The following is a 21,617-nucleotide window of genomic DNA, read 5'->3' on the forward strand; positions in this document are numbered from 1 at the left end:
AAGGAAAGAGACCTTCTCAGGTTGCATCAGACCCTGCAGGCACCCCAGAGATGGAGGTGTCTCAGCTATAGTCTAGGGACAGCAGGTGCTGTTTTGTACAGGGAAGCTGTACATACCCCTCTTCTGGGTGGCAGGCCTGAGCTGCTACTGGGGATTTAGGACCCAATAGTAGACCTGGCTTGGCCTGGTCCTCTAAGGCACAGAATTTGGTCAGGAGCACCAGCAAATGAGAACAGAACACGGCAACACTGTTTTGTAGTTTCCTTGGATCCGTAGAACCCTAGCTCCATGCCGAGAACCCTTGTCCTGTGGAAGAACTAAGCCACTGTCAATCGCCAGAAGTTTGAGGGAGCTATCAGGCACCAGGAATGCTCTGAAGAGAGACTCCAGGTTGGAAGCTCAGGGCCTTGGAAGAGGCGGGCTCCAGCAGCTGAGGGGGCGTGCATGCGGGGCAGCAGAAGCTTGGAGGTCATCTTCAGTGTCTGAGAAAAACAGCCTGGTCCCGGGGTGGGAGACACAGACTGGCAGCCCACCAGAGTGGCCCCGGAGGGCAATCCCAGCCTGTGGGCCTGTTCTAGAAGGGCATCCTCCTCACTGCAGCAGATGGACCGGCAGTCTGCAGCCTCGTTTTTCCACAGTCACCCCTCCAAACACATGTGCTGTGGTGGCAAAATCCGAACGTTTGGGGAATTAAAAATGTTTATTTATATGCATTTAAAAATATCTCCCTATATAATAAAGGAAGTACGTTTTCATCTCACACTCTCCTTAAGTCAACACACATCTCCATTTCACTTCTGGCTTGTGGTGAGAGCAGGAGAGGAAGGGACGGGGAAGGAAGGGAAGAGGAAGAGCAGTTAAGGAATCACAGCACTCAAGCTCCTCCGGACTGGGGACAGGGACTAGTCGAGCATGTCTGGTTATTGAACCCTTGGTTATTGCATGCTTGCAAACTTGGGGCTGGGGGGGGGGAATGACCGACTGGGCAACATCTGCCAGACAATCTTAGTGTTTTTCTTTTTTCCTACCCAAGGCTGGTGACAGGGAGATGGTGGCAGAGAGGTGATCCGTAGGCTCACATCCGATATTCCATGGCTCTGCCCCAGGCTAAGTGATGGTTTTTTTTTTTTTTTGAGACCAGGTTTCTCGGTAGCCCAGACTGACCTCAAACTCACAGAGATCCACCTGTCTCTGCTTCCTGAGTGCTAGGATTAAAGGTATGAGCCACCACTGCCAGGCAACTCTAAAGTATGGACCCAGCCCACCTGCACACCATACACTCAGCGACTGTAACCAAAGCTGGGTGGTCATCATACTCGCTCAAGGAAGGCTAAGTTTCAGTCTGGTCCCTGTCCACCAACCAGGTGCTGCTGTGCCAGGACCAGAAAGAAGCCAGTCTTCTGGGATCCAAAGTCAGATGCCCCACCCTAGCCCCTGTTCCCAAGGTCCTCTGGACCTTCCAAAGACCTGGCAGTTTCCAATGTCAAAGGGAGAGTAGGAGGAAGGAGGGGGGCCTGCATGAGTCTCCTTCCTGAGCCCCAGGCCTCTGCTCCTCTCCGGGCAGGGCCATAGGCTTATTCCTAAAGCCTCAGATTCTCTGAGGTCTTGGGCACATGACTTTCTCTGACAAAGTTTCCTTGTGTATACAATTTGATCTCACATACCAGCTTTCTGGGGCTGTTGGGGAGAATTAATTACTGAATACTGGACATGAGCATCTATCATAACAGAGCAGGGCTCAGGAAATGCCCTTTGCCCATCTTGACCTCCTGAGGTTCCTAGGGGCAGAGCAGCTGGGGGAAGCCTTGACTGACTAGACTCTGGTAGGAGTAGCTTAGGGCCTGGGGAGGTGGGCCCTCCACCCTGCTCAGGAACTCTGGAGCCCTCTCCCGAAACCCCAGAGGTCAGAGTAGACCCTATCCTGCCGTCTTCCGAAGGCCTCCCCCATGCGGACAGCAAGTGTGTGGATGGTAAATGTCTAAAGGGCCTCCTTTAGCAGGCGGGGATTTGGCATGTCTGTTTTCCCAGAGTGGTCCACCCCAGCAAACTAGTGCACCGGCTGCTCAGTTACTCCAGCTACCATTTCTCCATCCTAGCAGAAAGCTCGAAAGATGCCCGGGTAGTCGGATTGCTCAGCCAGGTACCTGCTGGTGGGTGGCCCTTGTCACAGACAAAAATGTGTGGCCCTGAGGCCCCAGTGCTGGTAGACAGGAACTTGGTTTACCAATCCATCACAAGCCACCACAACATGGCAACACTCACCTGTCCCTTCTCCTCTACATCTCCCAATTGCACTTTCTCACCCCAAGAAAAGGAGTAGAGCTGAGGGCCACTATGTCTGTGGGAAGTCTGTGAAGTCTGACCCTGTCGTTGATGTGTGGTCCTGAGCAACTAACTTACCTGTCCTTTAGTATCCTCATCTGTGAAATGGACGGACTAACACCGGCCTCTCTAGGTTGAGACAATGAGATGTGGCCCAGGATCATGTTAAGGTACTGGATAAGTCCTGATAGGACAATTGGCTGATGGCTGAGTGAGCAACAGTCAGTTAGGGGCAAGCCAGAGCTGAGTGCCGACTGTGAGGCAGCTCCATGCTGGTTGCTTTCTGTTTGGCCTCCCTGAATTCCTTACCCCTCCAGTAAAGTGACATAAGGTAACGAGGTTACCCAGTAAGAAACTTAAGGTCATCAGCAATGAAGATGTATGTGGTCGGGCACTGGAATCCCATACACGAATATTAGGTTCAGGAGCACTCTGCCTGCGCCTCTGCTCGCCCAACTAACGAAAGGGAGGCCCAGAGAAGGCAGTCACTTGCCCAAGGTCACGCAGGAGACGGTAGCTGCGGCCGATGGTTTCTGTCACTCACCCCCCTCCCCACCCGCCCGGGCGGCTCCAATCCGCATCTCTGCGTGCGGGGGCGCGCGCATCCCCCAGCCGCCGTCTGTCCGTCATTGGACCTGTCTGGGTGTCTCCCCGGCGCAGGGCGCTGAGGAGGGAGAGGCAGGGCGTTCGCAGCGCCCCACGCCCGCAGCGGCCTCACGGCAGCGCCTGCGCCCTCCCCAGCCCGTGCGCGGGAGCCGCGGGGGCAAAGGCGCGGCGGTAGGACCAGCGCTCGCTCGGCACCCGCCTCGCTGGCTCTCAGCGCTCCTACAAGCGCCAGCTCCAGCTCTCCGAGATGAAGAAGCTCCAGGGAGCTCACCTCCGCAAGGTAGGGCACGAGGGCGGAGCGCACCTGAGCGAGGCTGGGAGGATCGACGGGCCCAAGGGATGACCCCCGCTGTCAGGGCTAGAGAACCTCCTCCCAAGATGGATTACGGGCAGGGGCGGGATCACGATCTCCCCTGGCGGGTCGGGGTGTATGTAGTGCGAGGGTCCAGATTCACGGTGTCCCGACCTGCAAACAGGTGTCTGCAGCCCCAGGGGGCGCGGATGGGTGGCTGGGGTCAGATACGCCCCCCCCCTCCAGTACTCCGTCTGTTCTACCAGGGCCTGACAAGGTGGGGGCGTTAAAAGCTAAAGGGCTCCGCTGGGGTCTCGCCCTGGCCTCTCTCGGGCACGCTATACCCACGGGCCTCTGTCAGCCTCCAGGGGACCCACTTCAGTCCTCAGGACTCGGCCCTGAGGGCCAGGCCCGTCCGTCCGCCGCCTCCCTGTCTCTTCTCACTGCAGTCCTCCCTTTCCTGCTGAGCAGCCCTCTCCCCCGCGGAGACCCCAGGCAGGGCACGGGCAGGGGCGAGCGAGGCAGGAACCTAAGAATGGCAGGTGGAGGAGCGGTGGAGACGTCAGGCAGACCTCAATCTCCCCACCTGGCCATGCTGGACCTCCCGATTGTTTGGGGGAGAGGGGGTGCTGAGGTAAGTTTTCTGGCTTTAGAGTGTCAGCCTTACTGGACAGGCGAAGAGAACTCCTGAGTACTGTTTCCAAAGCTGCCACTTGCTGGCGACTGGTCAGGTCCATTCTCCAACCTTCCATCTCTGGTGTGGAGAAAACAGCCCCTCACCCACTGGACTGTGTGAGATGCAGGGACGCTATGAGCTGGAAGGGGCAGCTACACAGGAGAAGACCTCAGAGGGACTGGTTACTGTCATCACCTCCCTCTCTCTCTCTCTCTCTCTCTCTCTCTCTCTCTCTCTCTCTCTCTCTCTCTCTCTCTCTCTCTCTCTCTCTCTCCCTCTCTCTCTCTCTCTCTCTCTCTCTCACACACACACACCCCAAACACACATACACACACCACACACATAAATACACACACACTCTCACACACACACCACACACATAAACACACACACACTCACACACACACACCTTCATTCACCATTTCTGTCCTTATACTCCCAGGCCTGGGGACACTGGGGTAGTTGGGTCTTTTCCATTGGCTGGCAGGAGTCACTTCTTGAAGCCGGTTGTGGTCTCTTGGATTCCACTGGGTCTTGTCCCCATCCCCCTAGGATTCTCTCTCTACTGTCCCTTCCCACAAGAATCCCAGCCCCTCTCTGTCCCAGCCATGTGGTAGGAAGCTCCTGCTGAGTGCCACATAGGAGCCTCCACAGCCTCTTCCCCTTGAGCCAGCCCAGCCCATTTTACAGGCATGGCAACTGAGGCACGAAAGCAAGTGCTTCCTCCGTGACTTACCTGGAAGCAGAAGCTACCTAGAACAAGCAGAGCAGGCTGGTGTGCTCCCCCACCAGTGTCTCAGAGGGAAGAGGGCTCCATGAGCAAAGCCAAGAGGCAGGAGATCTGCGTCTGGCTGGGCTGGGGTGGGACCTGGTCTTGGGAGTGCTCTGTCTGCCCTTGACTGTCATTGGCCTTGGGCCCCTCCCTCCCTTTCCTCTCTGGAGCTCTGTTTCCCCGCAGTGAAGTGGGGTCCAGGGATGCCTTTTATCTTTCTAGGAAGGTAGATGACCCCCCCCAGCCTCGACAGTCTGCCTTCTCCTGACCCCTGGGGGTGGGGACCCATGTCTGTTGGTCCCTAAAGAGAGGGTGTGGGTGCGTGCTCAGAAGAGTGTGCCCGCAGGATCCAGAGTAGGGCCTGGGAGCTCCCCACCAGGTGGAAGTGGAAACCGGGCCAGGTCGGTTCGGGCCCTGCTCCATTCACTTGGCTGCTGGCCGCTGCTTCTGGACCAGCCCCAAAGCCTCCTGGGTTTCACCTGACTGTGAGGCTAGGCCTCCATGTGGGTTCCTGATTGGCTCATCTCTGGGGGACCCCCATCCTCTGGCCCTGGAACAGGAGCAAGCTTCCTTCTGATTGGGGGAGGTGGGAGACGAGTTGGCAGCCTCCTGCTCTTAGAACTCTTGTCGCCATGGAAACAGATCGGACTGTTTCCGTGAGTGCTGCGGGAAGGGCAGTGTCTCTGAGGGGATCAGAGGAGCCTCATTACGGGGACCTCCTGTCAGCTGCCCTGAAAGGGACAGAGTGTCTCTGGGTGAGAGGCCTACTCTGCAACCTAGTGGCAAGGGTCATGTCAGATGCCTGCCACCGACTCTCCCTTAGAGTTCCTGTAAAAGCCTGAGGGTCTCCAAAGGCCGGTTCTCACAACTAGAGAGGCCGCTTTAGGGGCGGGGAGGGGGAAGGAAGCTCAGCGAAGCCTGGGAGTTGCTGCCACCCTTGCCACGGCATGTCCTAGGCCACAGCGGAAAACCACCACTTCCAGTGTTTTGATCTCAGTTTTAAAACACCTTTCTTCATTTCGTCCGTCAACATCGCCCACGCCCCTGACACCACTGCCTCGCCACAGACAGGATTGCTGCCATGGCCACACTACTGTCACTGAGTCAACCCAACACTGTAATTCCAGTGCAGCCACAGGATTCACTGCCCAGCCTGACCCTGCAGCAGACATCTCCAGCTGGTGACACCTGATTCCCCTCCGTTGTCCAGCCGGGGACAGAAGCCAGGGCTGGTCTGCGAAGACCGATGCTCTACCCCAGAGCCACACCCCGCCCTCCTTTCCTCGTCTTGATCCTAGTGATGCTTGTGTGGCCGGTACCTAGTGGGGCCTCCTGTCACTACCTGTTTTGGGTGGAAGGAAGCTCTTCTGGTCAGTGGCTTGGATCTGAGCCCCTGAAGAGGTCTTAGCTGGACCCCAGTCACTGTGAGCCTCTAGCTAAGACCTCTAAGCAGAAGGTTCCCTGATGCTGTCTAGACTCACACCTCTGAAGGTACCAGCGCTTGAGACCCTTTCCTTAAAGAGAAATTAGGAATATTGCATTCTAGTCCCTATTTGGAGTGGCCTGGCCGTTAAATGAGCTGTCTAATCCTGCAGGTGTACATTTTAGATTGTGTTAACCCAGAATTTGACTGGAGAATTCTTCCACAGAATGCCTATGAGCATCTGAAACAATAATCTACCCAATCTCCACACTGCCTAAATGGGGAAACTAAGACTCAGAACACTATGGTCACACAGTGTATTTAGCATAGACCATGGGCCAGAGTCGGTGGCCTGGTTCCCAGGATTTCCCAGGATAGAAAGCTGAGGGAAGGGGCTTTTCTCCTCCAGTGATACATACCATGGCTGGAAATTTACCAGTTGGCCTCCTTATATTTCCATTCTCTTGGGCACTAGGGAATTTCAGAAACCAGCAGGTAAGGTGGGCCGCCATCTTCTGACCCATTCCCATGTCCTTTCCTGGGAGTTGCTCTCTGAATTTCAGGTGGTTCTCCCGGAACCTCCAAGCTTCCTTCAGGTACCAAAGCCAGAGTAAGTCACAAGCAGGGCAACATGCGATCTTTGAGGCCAGGATCTCAAGCATCTGGAGCTGACCTCCGCCTCTTAGCCCCAGCCACAGGGAGAATGCCCAGGGGACCTCTCTGACCACAGTGAATCATGGAAGGAGATGGTCAGGACAGCTGGCCTCATTCTCTTCTCCACTTTCCTCTCCATTAATGATAGCTGGACTCTGATTTTCTGAGACAAAGCAGAAGAGGTTTCTTTCTGAGTGCTAGGCAAAACCCACAGTCCCTGCTAGGCTCTCCGAGCCGCAGACAGCTCCCTTCCTCTGGGAACCCCCATTCCCTCAAGTCCTCTGCCTCCTGGACCAAAGGCACCCTGGTTTCTTCCTCTGTCCCCCTGGACACCTTTCAGCCTACCCGCCTGTCCTTGGGTGTGCTCCTCACTGTCCCCACACCCAGATAGATATAATCTCCCGGCATCATGAGTGCTGGGTGCCAGACGTGGTTCTCCTAACAGCCAGGCAGGCAAAAGTCTCAGGTAGGTCATGACCCCTCCTGGAGCCTCTTGGCTTGGAGCTGAGTGTGGATGAACCGTCGGCTCAGGAGATGAGAGTAGAATATTTAGTGCTGTGATCACTAACCCACAGTGACAGTCACAAAGATCATCATTGGCAGTGATATTAAAATCGGATCATCCTTGGCCTGCTTCTGCTAGCCAAGATGAGGCCAGGCAGCTTCCTAAGGCCTAAGTCACCCTGCTAGTGTCTGAAGATCTCCGAGCTAGAGCCTCTAGATCCAGGTGAAGCCACTTGATTAGCTGAACTGATAGAGCATTTCCCACTCAGCCTTGTCCAATTCCACAGTCTTGGCTTGGGTTCTCAGTTCCATCCTGGCCTCACCCTCTCTCCTTTGTTCTCTCTTACTGGCAGCCTGTCACCCCAGACCTGCTGATGACTCCCAGTGACCAGGGCGATGTGGACTTGGATGTGGACTTTGCAGCAGACAGGGGCAACTGGACGGGCAAGCTGGACTTTTTGCTGTCCTGTATCGGCTACTGTGTGGGCTTGGGCAATGTCTGGCGGTTTCCCTACCGAGCCTACACCAATGGAGGCGGTATGGGCCTGGGGACCTCGTGGGAGTAGCTGGGGAGACAGACCAAGGCTTGGGGTGACCTTTGAAGTGAACTTAGGCTAGGAGGGAGCTTGCGCTGCTGTCCCTATTCATCACCAAGCCCCCTCCTCCCACCTTGCCATCCCCAGGACGGCATCCACGTTTCCTGCCTGAGGCCTTATGCTTCCCAGGCCCTTTGGTGGGCAGAAGGAGCTGCCCACTTGCCCAGAGTGGGTGTAAAGTGTGGTACCCACTGTCACTACGCATAGGCTTTGCATTGTCTCCTGTTCCCCTCCCACAACTCCTCCAAGGCCCTGCCCCATCCACCATTCCCTTTCTGGAATCTTCAGCATTCCCTTCTCTCCTGGTTTTTTCCATTCAGATTGCAAGCATGAGATCTATGCTATTTTACAAGCAATTAACTCCCTTTGTCCTTGATTCTCCATCAAGTTAGCATTCTTTAAGCCTCACCAACAAAGGCTAGGGTTAAGTACACCACCCATTATGTCCTGGACTTACTGCCTGCCTGGTGCCCTGATAACAGCCCTTCTAGGTAAGTACCTTAGAAATGCAGAGGTAGCTGGTTCTCTGTCCAAGGTCACATGGTGCAGACTCAGCCTTCCGACTGTCTTCTCCAGGGCTGCATGCTCTTGCTGTATTTCCAACTCCCTCACCCAAACTTGTTAAGAAGTGTGTGTTAGCCAGGTGGTGGTGGCGCACGCCTTTAATCCCAGCACTCGAGAGGCAGAGGCAGGCGGATCTCTGTGAGTTCAAGGCCAGGCTGGACCGACAGCCTCCAAAACAATACAGAGAAACTCTGTCTCATAAAACCAAAAAAAAAAAAAAAAAAAAAAAAAAAGAAGTGTATGTTGGCAGAGAGAAATCCAGGTAACACTAGAGCATGCAAAATCGTGAGCCCACCGCCAGCCTCCAAGTCTTTGGGAGTCTCCTCTCTCCCACTTCATGCTTCTCTATTCTTTATGTATGCTGACCTCACTTTTTCCTCAGACAGGCAGCCCTCGTCCATGAAGTTGGAGTGGGGATCCTAGAGATAGACACTTCTACTCGGTTCTGGAGGGTTTAGCCCCCCAGAGCCTCTTAGAAGATCACCCGAATGAATCCATATATAGAATTGCAAGGAAAGTGATCAGTGTGACTTGGGATATTTACCCACATCTCTTCAGGAGGGAGGGCAGAGGGCTAGCTGTTTGACTACAGCCCTCCCAGAGCCAGCTGGTGGTAGGCAGCTGTCTGAAGGAGGTGGCTGTCTATGTGTGAAGTTTGGGGGGGGCAGGCCCAGGAAACTGCAGGGCCCAGGAAATCTCAGGTGTCAGCCAGAGCATCTGAGGCAGCATTCATGAGGAAGGGACCACTGGAGCCAGATTCTGGAGCTGTAGAACTGGCACCCTCTGGAAGATAACTCATTCATCCACTCTTCATGCCTTCATTCATGCAGCAGGTGTTTCTGGAGCGCCTGCTCTGTGCCTAGCCACTCGTGGGCTCTCGAGCTACAAAGCGTGTAAATCCCCACTAGCTCCCCCAACCTCAGTGACCCTTGGGAGAAGTGCTCCATCTGCCTGCAGTGGGTGGTAGATGGCTGCTGTCAAGGATCAGTCAGTATGGAGCCGTGGGGGCTGGTCCACCTGAATCCCACCACCATCTGCTACCTCTCTGCAGGAGCCTTCCTTGTTCCCTACTTCCTCATGCTGGCCATCTGTGGCATCCCCCTCTTCTTTCTTGAGCTCTCTCTGGGCCAGTTCTCCAGCCTGGGACCCCTGGCTGTCTGGAAAATCAGCCCCCTCTTCAAAGGTAAGGCCACAGTGGCCCCTGGCCGGGTTGAGCCATCAGGGACCCTGCTCCGGGACTCCATCGGGGAGGTGATGCTGTCCCTCCCCTGCTCCAGGTGCCGGTGCGGCCATGCTGCTCATCGTAGGCCTGGTGGCCATCTACTACAACATGATCATCGCCTACGTCCTCTTCTACCTCTTCGCCTCCCTCACCAGCGACCTGCCCTGGGAGCACTGTGGCAACTGGTGGAACACTGAGCGCTGCCTGGAGCACAGAGGCCCCAAGGAGGGCAACGGGGCGCTGCCCCTTAACCTCAGCAGCACTGTCAGCCCCAGTGAGGAGTACTGGAGGTGAGCCTGACGGGGGTAGCCCGAGGAGGGGCAGGAGGCGGGGTGCTGTGCTGGCCTGCGGAGGACACAGGAGTTTGAGCCTGGCTCCTTACCTAGCCAGCTACTCTTAGAACAGGACAGCTGTAGTAAATTATTCGGGAGGCGGTTGTGCGGGCTGGAGGAAAGGATGCATGGGGTCTAGCTCCAGGGTGAGGGGCTTAGTAAGTGTCCACTTGTTAATGAGAGTGGTGTCTATTGTCAGAGTCTCGGCTTCTTCCACTGTCGTAGTGGGGGTAATAACCATCCCTGCTTCATAGGACATTTAGTCATTCACTCGCGTATTTATCTTTTGGATAAGCATTTATTGAGCTACTATGTCAGTTTGGTAAAGCACGTAACATAGAGCCAGGGCCTTACGAAGACAGAACCATCTGAGAGCAGTGTAAGAGCAGCGGTGAGATTGAAGTTTGCCTGGGAGGCTTAAACACGGCAGCATAGATAAAACGGTCATTGCAGTGCCAGGTACTCATGAGCCCTGGAGTGGTGGCCTCAGGAAGACATTGTGGCTCACCAGCCTATCCTAGCTGAGAAACGAGGGCCAGAGGTTTGCTCACTAGCAGCGATGGTGACACTAAGGGTTCCTGACTCTCCGTCTTGTTCCGGGATATTCTAGAGTACCCCAGTCTCTGGATGAATATTCTCATTCTGCCCCTGCAAAGGGTTTCCCCAATAGGTTCGTGTCTTGAAATGCTCCCTCTCCCAAATTCCTTGGCCTGTGCAGTCCAGGCCAGCCAGAGGGCCTGTATCTGCTAAAGCGTGACCTATGAGTTTCAGTGTGCCATGCAACACTTAAGAACTTGACATGGTCTCTGTGGCAATACCAAGGCTGATCACATTAGGTATAGGCAGTGGACAAAATGCCTGATGGCACTGCCAGAAGGGTTAATTGAAGGGAGTTTAATAAAAAGGCTTTGTAGAGGGTCAAGGAACCCGCATGGAAAGGTAGGGCACCAGAGCCAGCACTAGAGAGAGCTGCTACCATGAAGTACCAAGGGGCAAAAAGAAGGACTGTGGGCCCTGGAGCCTTGGGAGTGGGACTACCCAATATGAACCATGGCTCAGAGGATCACAGCCATGGCTAGGCTCCCAAATGGAGTGCATGTGTATATGTAAATGTACACACGTGTGCATATATGGGCAAATACCAGATCCATCAAACCTACACCTGCTATTTGCTCCCCAAAGGAGGTGGGGAGAGCCAGAGGCAAGCTGGAATCAGCCAGTCTGAGAAAAATGGGAGGGATTTGCAAAGCATCACATGATGGGGGAGGAGCTATTGGGCCTGGAGGGCTGGACAAGGCTTTTTTCCCCCATACCTATGGAGTGTGGCAGGGTGACCAGAGGATTTTGGGATTGTTGTCTCCCACAGCCGCTACGTCCTGCACATTCAGGGCAGCCAGGGCATCGGCCAACCTGGGGAGATTCGCTGGAACCTCTGCCTCTGCCTGCTGCTGGCCTGGGTCATCGTGTTCCTCTGTATCCTCAAGGGGGTGAAGTCCTCGGGCAAGGTGAGGCTTGGGTGCCAAAACTCAGGGGCTGGAAAGGAAGTAGGGTGCTGGCCAAGGCTGAGAAGATGATAAGATTCACCCAGTGAGGGAAAGAGGGGACCTGGGGAGGGCTCTGCCTGAAGGAGGGCACGGAGGTTAATAGGGACACTGGGCCTCCCTGCTTCCCTAGGCTAGGTGCCTGCTTCGGGCAACATCCATAGGTCATTCACGTTGGCATCCTTGCCCAGAGCTTGGCACTTTGCAGAGCTTCAGTGAGGGTTTGTGGAATGCTTATGGGATGGGTGTGTAGAGCAGACCTCTTGGAGCTGCAGGTGATCTGCGCCCAGATGTTACACTAACTGGAAAGCACCCCCACCCACGCCAGATGGGGGACAGTTTTGGCATGGGTGGGTTTGGGGTTCCGTGGCTGTTACCACAGTCTGTTCCTCTGACCTTTCTCTCACTGAAGCGTTCCTCCACACCAGCTTCCTCTACCTGCTTCACCAGCCTGTAGATCTCGTAGAACTTACCTTACTGTGTAAGACAAGCTGTGTACCCACCCCCCACTCAGTGTGGCAGGAAAGGGTTATCTGTTTGGCGTGGCCTCTTCTTGAGCCCGCCACTGCAGCTGGACATGAAGTGAATCCCAGATAGGGAAAATGTGTGTACTATTAGCAGGTGAAGCCAAGCTAGATATGAGGAGACCAGCATGCATTGCGGGCGATGGGCGGGGAGAAGGGCAGTAGGCTGTCTGCCAAAGGCCATAAATGACCTTTGCTAAGCAAGAGGACATCACTGTGCAATGTCGGGTAAAAAGTGTTAGAGAGGAGGGACCACCACGGTCACCGTCAAGGCAGAAGACGGGATGGAGAGAGAAGTGGCTGACTGGATGTTCAGGAAGTTGGGTGTCAGGTGGTTTACAGGGGCACAGGAGGGGGAGACTCACCACCAGTGATGCATCTGAACCAGGTGAAGTAACAGAAATGGGACTGGGGTGGCCTTGGAAGCAGGGTAGCAACACTGGGCTGGTGATGGAGAGAGTGGGAGTTGTAGCCAGAATGGTGGCTGCTCCCGACTCTGGACACCGGAAGTTGAGAAGGCAGGAGCCTGGGATGGACTTGGGCAGGCAGAGCTGTGTGGAGGGTCCTCTGCCACTCCAACCTGCCTCTTCCAGGTGGTGTACTTCACAGCCACCTTTCCCTACCTCATCCTGCTCATGCTGTTAGTTCGAGGCGTGACCCTTCCCGGGGCCTGGAAGGGCATCCAGTTCTATCTCACGCCCCAGTTTCACCACCTGTTGTCTTCCAAGGTGAGCAGGGTGCGTGACAGGAGAGGGGGCAGGTGTGGAACCCCCAAGGGGGAGCCTCCAGGGGCAGCGCTGAAACAGCCTTTCCTGTGTATCCTTATTTACTCTTTAAAATATTACGAAGCAGTTCTCATTTTCTCCATCACTCTCTCCTCTTCTCTCTCTCTCTCTCTCTCTCTCTCTCTCTCTCTCTCTCTCTCTCTCTCTCTCTCTCTCTGTCTCTCTCTCTCAGAAGCTTATAAGAGTTAGTGATGAGCATAAGGTCTTACGACTGGGGTTCCATTCATATCTGTCTGGCTCCAAAGCCCAGGGGAGGGACTTTGTACCAACACCATCCTGTTGGTGGACACTATTGGCCACTGACTACCTGACACTCCCCAGGTTTTGTAGTGATTTAGCCCTCACTGTGCCTCTCCATGAGGCAGGCACTATTCTAGGTCCTTCACTGCAGACAGTGGACCTGGAGTGCAGAGAGGTGACAGGGCTCACCCAGGCAGCACAGACAGGTCCCAGTTCAGATCCCTCTGGTGTCAGCCAGGGAGTAAAGTGGTCACATGGGCCCGTGCACAACTCCAATCTGTTGCCAACTCTGCATTAGTCACACCTTCCTTCAAGACTGGACCAGGCTTAGAGACCATCTACTAGACCCTGGGTGGTAAACTGAGTCCCAGAAAGGGGAAAGGACTTGCCCACATCCTGCCTCGTAAGTGCTGGGGCTGGGGCTGCTCCTGGCCCTCATTTGTGACCCTGGCTGTTCCTCATTCCCTGCTGAATCTATTTCTCATCCTCACCCCTCCTTCTCTCCTGGGCCCTCCCTCCTTCCCTGTCCGTCTTTCCTTGGCACAGGTGTGGATTGAAGCTGCTCTTCAGATCTTTTACTCCCTGGGAGTGGGTTTTGGGGGTCTTCTCACCTTTGCCTCCTACAACACTTTCCACCAGAACATCTACAGGTCAGTGCCTGCAAGCTTCCCAGTGCAGGGGGCCAAACTCAGGAGCACGGTTGCCCAGGAGGCTCTCTTGGGTTGAGTTGAGGTTGTGGCCAGCTCAGCTTGGCTTGGGTTTGGATTCTCCTGGCAGAGACACCTTCATTGTCACTGTGGGCAATGCCATCACCAGTATCCTGGCTGGCTTCGCTATCTTCTCGGTGCTGGGCTACATGTCTCAGGAACTGGGTGTGCCTGTGGACCAAGTGGCCAAAGCAGGTAGGCGGGGGCAGCACTGGAAGGTTCGGTTGGGTGAGAGGCGGCTGGACCACAGGGTGTGCTATCAAGACAGACTGGCAAGATATGCAAGAGCTGTGTGTATATGTGTGTGCGCACCTGCACGTTCGTGTGTGTGTGTGTGTGTGTGTGTATGTGTGCACTTACATGAGGACATCTGCGTGCAAATGCATGGGCGTGCAAGAGTGTGCAACAACAATGAGTTCCTGTACGAGGCTGTCTTACCTTTCAGATCTGGCTTGTCCAAACGAGTCACATCGGGGTTGAGATGTATGTGTCAAGGTGCAAACAGGTCACATCCTGGGGCGAGATGAGTGTGTGGAATTGAGTCTTAAGGTGCCAGTGACCTGTGAGTCAGTGTGTCTTGTGTCAGTGGATGAGTGTAAGTATGTGTACTGGTGGGATTCTCCGTACAAGTGCGTGTGTGGAGACCTGTGTTCTGACTAGGCACTACATTTGGTCCCTGTGTGTGTCTGTGTGCGACTGCTCATTCATATTCAATAGTCCCAAGCACTGAGCCCTGCAGCGCGCCAGCCTTAGTCCTGGAAACTAAGAAAGTGATGGATGTTAGTGTCTGGTTCGTGTCTGTCTCTGGGCTTGGGTGTGGTAAGAGAGAGCACTCCCACAAGGACACAAGACATCCTGCGTATTTGGACGCATATGGGGCAAGCTGTGTACCCCAGGCTGACCCTGCATGCTGTGGGCCCAGGCCCTGGCCTGGCCTTTGTTGTCTACCCACAGGCCATGACTATGCTGCCCCTGTCACCTTTCTGGTCCTTCCTCTTCTTCTTCATGCTCCTGACTCTTGGCTTGGATAGCCAGGTGAGCCTTGCCCGTGGGAGTGGGCGCTGGTGTGTGTGTGTGTGGTACTCTGATCTCAATGCCCCTTGCAGTTTGCCTTTTTAGAGACCATAGTGACTGCAGTGACAGACGAGTTCCCATACTACCTGCGGCCCAAGAAGGCAGTGTTCTCGGGCCTCATCTGCGTGGCCATGTACCTGATGGGACTGATCCTCACCACCGATGTGAGTGGCCTGCTGCAGAGAGCGCACAACCTCAGGGAGCTGGGTGGGGCAGTAGTTGCTTCCGGTCCCACCGGGCTCTGTTTCCGGTGGCAGGCACCTTGGTCTGTGGTTAAGTTCCAGCTCTCGCGTAAGTTTGAAAGACCTGGGTTTAAACATCACCCCTCCGCTTGCCGAGTGACTTCAGACAAGCGAATTTCCCTCTCTGAACCCATTTTTCCTCATCCACGAACGGGCTCTGTTAGGCCAGCCGGCACTCTAGCTGCTTCCTGCTCGCCTTCGACGGGAAGGAGATGGGCTGCAGCTGCAGAGTCTGAGGCTGGAGCCCCAGGGCTGTGCTTTGTGTTCTAGGGGGGGATGTACTGGCTGGTCCTCCTGGATGACTACAGTGCCAGCTTCGGACTCATGGTGGTGGTGATCACCACGTGCCTTGCTGTCACCCGGGTGTACGGTGAGCAGGTCTGGGGGAGGCAGGCTGACAGGCGGGCCCTGTGCTAGCGACCAGGCAGGGAAACAGGCGCCAGAGGGACCTATCATGGGGACACTCCTTCTCCCCCCTGCGCAGGTACCCAGAGATTCTGCCGAGACATCCACATGATGCTGGGCTTCAAGCCAGGCCTCTACTTCAGGGCCTGCTGGCTGTTTCTGTCCCCAGCCACACTCCTGGTAACCAGGGCTAGGAGGGAAGGTGGTTGACTGGGGCCCCGAGGCCAAGTGTAGGTCCCTCTGCGTTTAGTCCAGCTGGGTTACCCCAACCGTGAGTGAGCCCCCGGCAGGGCCGTGGGACAGACACGAGGACCTAGCCTACACATCCTCCTCCAAGCCCCAGTTTTCTGAGCTGTGCTATTCTGGCAAGTGGACGGGACTTTCCTAATTCTTCGGGCCTTGGGAGGGGGCCTCAGGACCGTTTTGCTGGTCATAGTGTGGGAGCAACCGGGAGAAACGTTGCCTCGGGATTTAGGGTACGTCAGACCTGGGCTGTCACACATTTTCTTACTAAGTCAGCTTGCGGGTAGGTCCCAGCTAGGCTCTCTCAGACCCAGGCCGTGCCATACTCGAGTCTCCACTCTGCAGGCCTTGCTGGTATACAGCATCGTCAAGTACCAGCCCTCGGAGTACGGCAGCTATCGCTTCCCTGCTTGGGCCGAGCTGCTAGGCATCCTGATGGGCCTGCTTTCCTGCCTCATGATCCCAGCTGGCATGCTGGTGGCTGTGCTTCGAGAGGAGGGTTCACTCTGGGAGGTGAGTCTGCCTGGCCTGCCCACCTACAGTCTTGCGGCCCTGTGGCCCAGCCCTCAGTATGAGAAACAAACAAACAAAAAAACCAAAGAAGTCACCTGCACCGACATCCAGAGCCTGGCAGGATGCTTGGAGCCTGCAGAGGCCCATGAGTTCTAGAGTTCCTTGGGGCTGGGGTCATGATCTGAGCCTTATGTCACGTGGGGCCCTGGTGTTGGGATTGGAGAGAATGAATCCAAAGGCCGCTGGTGATAGTGTAAGGGTCAGGGCTTGAACTTGGAAAACAGAGTCGGTGAACAACATTGAGGGACCCCAGAAGGTAGGCTATCCCCTTTGTCCTGCATTCAGGATTCCTGCTGGGTCTATAGTAGCAAGGATAGAATTACATATTATAGAATTACAAAATATGTTACATTATAGAATTATAATAAAGACTGTGTTAGAGAAAGTCCTGTTGGTGCAGGAGCCAACAGGCCTTGAAAGAGACAGACAGCAACCCACTGTGGGCCAGCAGATATGGTGTGTGACCACAAGGAGATCCTGCCCCTCTCTGAGCCTGGGGCACCCTGGCCATTATGAGTCTGGAGTCCTCCGATGATCAGAGACCATTGTAGCGAGTGGGTGGAGCTGCAGTGAGCCTGGCGGGGGTTGGGGGGGCAGAGAGAGCCTGGGGACCTCCCTAGGCACACACCTTTCAGAAGGTGCTGGAGTCAGCCAGCCTTGGTTCCTGAGAGCTGACTCTTGAGAATTTAGGGGGTTGTGATCCCATTGTTAGGCTAGCTCTAGCCAGAAATGGGCAATGGCAGGAAATGAGCTATAAAGCAGTCCCTGCCCCCCTGCAGACCTACGCCCTAGAGCACACTGCTGCCACATGCCTGTCCCACACAGACACGCTCTCTCTTTCTTTTGGGAAAGCCCGTCTGGTACTCTCTGTAGTTCAGTCAATGCTATGCTTCCAACCACTGCATGACATGGGGCTAAGCTCTTCCCTGAACCTCGGAGCCATCCTGTGCCTCCCAGAGAACTGCCAGCCAACCCTTGCTTGAGAGCCGGGTGTGTGCAGAGAGCAGCAGGACGGGGCAGCCTGGAGCCAAGGACGTCAGCTCTTGAGTTTATGGATCTGCGGCTAGGTGCAGGAGCAGCCTCTCGTGATCAAGGCTTCCTCCCATCGGCTGGGTCAGAGTCCCAGCAGCGCTAACGGCCCTACTCCAGTTGTCCCTCTAGCCTTGGTTTCTCCAATAAGGTTGCTGTGAGGAGAAGAGGAGCCAGTTAGACTAGGGGACAGAAAAAGCAGAGCATTAGGAAAGTTCAAGGCAGGGCCTATCCAGGTTCAAATCTCAATGCCACCACGTCCCACCCGCGTGACTTTGGCTAATTTAAGTGACCTCTCTGAGCTTTAACTTTCAGATGATACCTGTGGGAGTAAAGAGGGTAGAGTGTGAATACCCCTTTTATGGGGGTTCTACAAAGATTAAAAAGACTGATGCCTAGCACAGAGCTTAGGTATCTATGCGCTCAGTTCCAGACCAGGAGTTCCTGTAGAGGGTATTTTTTCCCTGGGCAGTTTCCAGTGGCATTACTGATTGTTGTGGAGGGTAACTGAAAGGACCGTGGGCTGAGATCGTGGTTAGCACCCTCCCATGTACAGGAGAGCCCCACAGTTTGTCCCTGCCAGATGGCCAGTAGCCCTGAAGCTAAGGAATTTCTTCTTGTGTGTGCAGACACATCTAAATCCTCGCTCTTGGGAGTCCTTGCATTTTAGTGTGGGAGATAGGCAAAAAGGACTCAGTAACAATGGCTAAGGCTACGCCTCAAAAGAACAAACAAACTGGAAACTATATGTAGTGAGATCCTGTCTCAAAAAATCAAAGCAAACATACAAAAATCAAACACACACACATGCACACAAATAGAGTGGCGAAAGGTGCCGTTTTAGCCAGGGCAGTCAGTCAGAGAGAGACGTCAAGACGGACAAGGCGATACATGAGAGCATTCCCAGCGTCTGGGAACCAAGACCAAAGCCGTGACAGAAGAGCAGCTGCCATGTCTGAGGACAGCAAAGAGGCCCATGTGACTGGACCAGAGACTGCAGAGGGGAGGTGGAAGGTCCCAGGTTGTGGAATATCTTACTTTGCTTTCTATTGCTGTGTTTAAAACACCATGACTCTGCCAGGCAGTGGTGGCACACACCTTTAATGCCAGCACTTGAGAGACAGAGGCAGGAGGATCTCTGTGAGTTCGAGGCCAGCCTGGTCTACAAATCGAGTTCCAGGACAGTTAGGGCTGTTACACGGAGAACCCTGTCTCGAAAAACAAATAAAAACAAAACAGTAACAACAGCAACAACAACAAGAAAAAACACCACAACTTGGGGCTGGAAACACCATTCAGTGGTTAAGAGCACTCACTTGATTTTACAGAGGACCCGGGTTCAATTCCCACATCAGGTAGCTCACAACTGTTTGTAGCTCCAGCTCCAACAGATCTGACACTTTCTTCTGGTCTCCACAGACACCTGCACTGACATCTACATACCCACACACAGACACACGCACATGCATGTATTTAAAATTAAAAATAAACTTAACACACACATACATACCCACACACAGACACATGCACATGCATGTATTTAAAATAAAAAATAAACTTATACACACACACACACACATACACCATAATCAAAAGTGAGTTGGGACTCCAGGCGGTGGTGGCGCATGCCTTTAATCCCAGCACTGGGGAGGCAGAGGCAGGCGGATCTCTGTGAGTTCGAGGCCAGGCTGAGCCTCCAAAACAATACAGAGAAACCCTGTCTCATAAAACCAAAAAAAAAAAAAGTGAGTTGGGATTGAAAGGGTTTGTTCGGTTTGTGTCAAGTTGGCAAAAACCAGTTGGTACAAGAAGGTAAGCGGGGAGGGCACAGAGAGCATGGCCAACATTCAGATTTCATTCCAAGAAAGAGGAGAAACTTTTTTGGCAAGTTTGTGAGGAGCTGGCTCTAACGATTCAAGAAATGCCACCACATTCTGAGTGGCAATGACGCTGGTGCTAGACCAAAAGCCGTTCACACTCTGTGCCCTGGGAACCTGAGCCCTGCAGGCTTCATCAGTTGTCGGTAGCCTCCTTTTTCTCGGGGTACAGGCATCTTCCTCTGGCAGGGTGGGCAGAGGACCCTGGGGATGAAGGATGAAGGGTCTCTGGAATTGTAGGCTTAGGCAGCTCCTTCCTTCTTGGACATGACTTTGAGAAGTGTCCAGGGAGGCCACCTCAGCCCTGCCTCTGTTCTGGCCGCCACTTGTTTCATAACCCCCCCCCCCCCCCCCCAGCAAATCTGAATTTGGCTTTCAGCAGAAGGGTGCTGGAGTAGACTCCTGAGTCTCTCCTTAGGTGCTTGTCAGTGTGTGTGCGCATCTTGTTCATAACCCTGGAAGACACGTTATCCCCAGCATCAACTAGTTATACCCTCTTTACAATGTCCCCGTCGTGTGAAGTTTACAGATGGTTTCTCAGGACCACCAGTCCAGAAGTGGCAGAACAGATTCCCACTGGGCACAGGCAAGTTCCATTGGGTGCCTGGCCATGGAAAACACCCAACACCCATTATCATTGCTCTGCCACAGCGGCTTCAGCAAGCCAGCCGGCCGGCTATAGACTGGGGCCCATCACTGGAAGAGAACCGGACGGGCATGTATGTGGCCACACTGGCTGGGAGCCAGTCACCAAAGCCGCTGATGGTACATATGCGCAAATACGGAGGCATCACCAGCTTCGAGAACACGGCCATTGAGGTGGACCGCGAGATTGCAGAGGAAGAGGAAGAGTCCATGATGTGAAACTGAAGACTACCCAACAGGAGGGACGGTCAGGGCCTCACAGTCCCTTCCTTGGGGGCCTGCAGGGGACAGCTCTGCCTGCTGGGATTCTGAGAGGCAGTTGGAGGTTGCTACAGCAATGTCAGTCCCCAGTATAAGTCCCTCTTTGTGGCCTCTGCCTCTCCTGGGATCTCTATCTAGATGGACACACACACACTCAGTAGTCCAATCAAAGCTGAAATGATCCGGCTCAGCCCTCACTTTGCAAAGGGATGTGTTGAAGCCAGGAAGGGAAGAGCTGGCCCAAGGTCACATGCCCAAGAGGACTTGTTCCTAAGCCACCAGGCAGCCAACTCCCTTCCTCTTGGGGCAGTGGGCACCATATTTGATATCTTTGTTCAAACATTTTGACAAGACATATTTCCACATAAACCAACGTTAAACCTGGGGCTCCAGGTAGTGAGAAGCCTGGAGGGTTCCAAGGCCCCAGACATAGTAGTAAGTGAATTAGACAGAAAAAGCTATGTGGGTTCCTATGTTAAGGTCAAGTTTCCCAGAAGAGGGAGCTGGGGGGATGTGAAGGATTGCAGAACAGACAGGAGGGGGTGCTTTGGGGCCAGTGCTGCCCCTGAGCCAGGAGGAGGCCAACCTTCCAGAGCAGAGACCAAGGATGGCTGGAGATGGTGATGCTCGCAGGTTATGAGAAATAGCAGGGAGGGGGAGCCAGAAAGGCAGGTGGGGGGGCTTGCATGGCACTGCATATCACTTTAGGTCTGTTGAGGGTGGACCAGGGGCAGGTATAGAGACGGGAGGCTTCTGAAGGACAGACGAGAGGTCCTAGTGGCTGGAGTTAGGCACTAGGGTGGGAGTACACAGGCAGAACCCACCCTTCACCACGTGGACGTTGTGCCTTGGGCTGGCAGGAGGCCCAAGGAGCACCCGCCATGGAGGTAGGAATGAAGGCTGCAGTTAGAATCCTTTTCCTCCCATCCCTGTGGCTTCCGATGACAAAGACAGCCAAGCCACAGAGATGGTCCGTATAAGACATACGTCCTGATGCTGCAGGGCTCCTGGCATGAGGGTAGCCTCTGTCCTGGGCCTCCGAGAGATGGCATTCGGGTGTGGCTGCCAGGTGTCCCGCCATTGCTTTTCCCAGCAGAGCAGGGCACTTTCATGCAACACAGTGAGTGGCCTTTGTGCCCGCCTCATCCTGGCATCTCCCCGGCCCATTTGTGTTCTGCTGGCTGATTGTCAATAAATACCAAGTGAGGTCACCCTCCTTACCCGACTCTTTGCTACTGAGGGCACAGTGGGCATCACAGAATACGTGCCAGCTCCCACTAGACAGAGGAGGGGCCCAAGGTTGGCCACTTGCCTCTTTCAACCCTGACTTCTGGCGTTTGCTTTGTAATGTCTCTGGGTGAATGCTGGGCCTCTAGAAACTGCTCAGTCTCCCATTATATGTAAAGACAAATAGAGCCCCAGAGGGGAGAGACTTGCCCAAAATGGGGAGGATAGCAGGTCATGGCAGCATCCACCAACCGTAGGCATCCCTTCAAGTGAGGCTGGTG

The 21,617-nt window shown here is 54.5% G+C and overlaps 1 protein-coding gene across 3 annotated transcripts; it reads left to right on the plus strand.

The window, feature by feature from the left end:
- The first annotated feature begins 2,966 nt into the window (after positions 1-2,966).
- On the plus strand, positions 2,967-21,320 carry Slc6a7 (solute carrier family 6 member 7). 3 transcript variants are annotated; one of them, XM_005074689.4, is made up of 14 exons: positions 2,969-3,208; positions 7,603-7,786; positions 9,461-9,592; positions 9,687-9,921; positions 11,330-11,468; positions 12,622-12,756; positions 13,600-13,703; positions 13,831-13,955; positions 14,683-14,795; positions 14,867-14,998; positions 15,347-15,446; positions 15,561-15,661; positions 16,070-16,237; positions 19,855-21,320. In XM_005074689.4, exons 1-14 carry the CDS (start codon positions 3,176-3,178, stop codon positions 20,065-20,067), a joined length of 1,914 nt encoding a protein of 637 aa, XP_005074746.1. In that variant the 5' UTR covers positions 2,969-3,175; the 3' UTR covers positions 20,068-21,320. The 3 variants fall into 3 exon arrangements, with proteins under 3 accessions (XP_021085521.1, XP_040597687.1, XP_005074746.1); XM_021229862.2 differs by lacking the exon at positions 15,561-15,661 and having other exon boundaries at positions 2,967-3,208; XM_040741753.1 differs by lacking the exon at positions 12,622-12,756 and having other exon boundaries at positions 2,968-3,208.
- Positions 21,321-21,617: the final 297 nt, after the last annotated feature.

This window comes from Mesocricetus auratus, unplaced genomic scaffold, assembly GCF_017639785.1.
Source record: "Mesocricetus auratus isolate SY011 unplaced genomic scaffold, BCM_Maur_2.0 Super-Scaffold_6730, whole genome shotgun sequence".
Taxonomy (NCBI): domain Eukaryota; kingdom Metazoa; phylum Chordata; class Mammalia; order Rodentia; family Cricetidae; genus Mesocricetus; species Mesocricetus auratus.

Bases quoted from the DNA above. Each gene is read 5' to 3' on its own strand.
- Slc6a7 (XM_005074689.4), top strand. From the start codon at position 3,176: ATGAAGAAGCTCCAGGGAGCTCACCTCCGCAAG. The intron at 9,922-11,329 runs GTGAGCCTGACG...TGTCTCCCACAG, and splicing joins CCCAGTGAGGAGTACTGGAG to CCGCTACGTCCTGCACATTC. The intron at 11,469-12,621 runs GTGAGGCTTGGG...TGCCTCTTCCAG, and splicing joins GGGTGAAGTCCTCGGGCAAG to GTGGTGTACTTCACAGCCAC.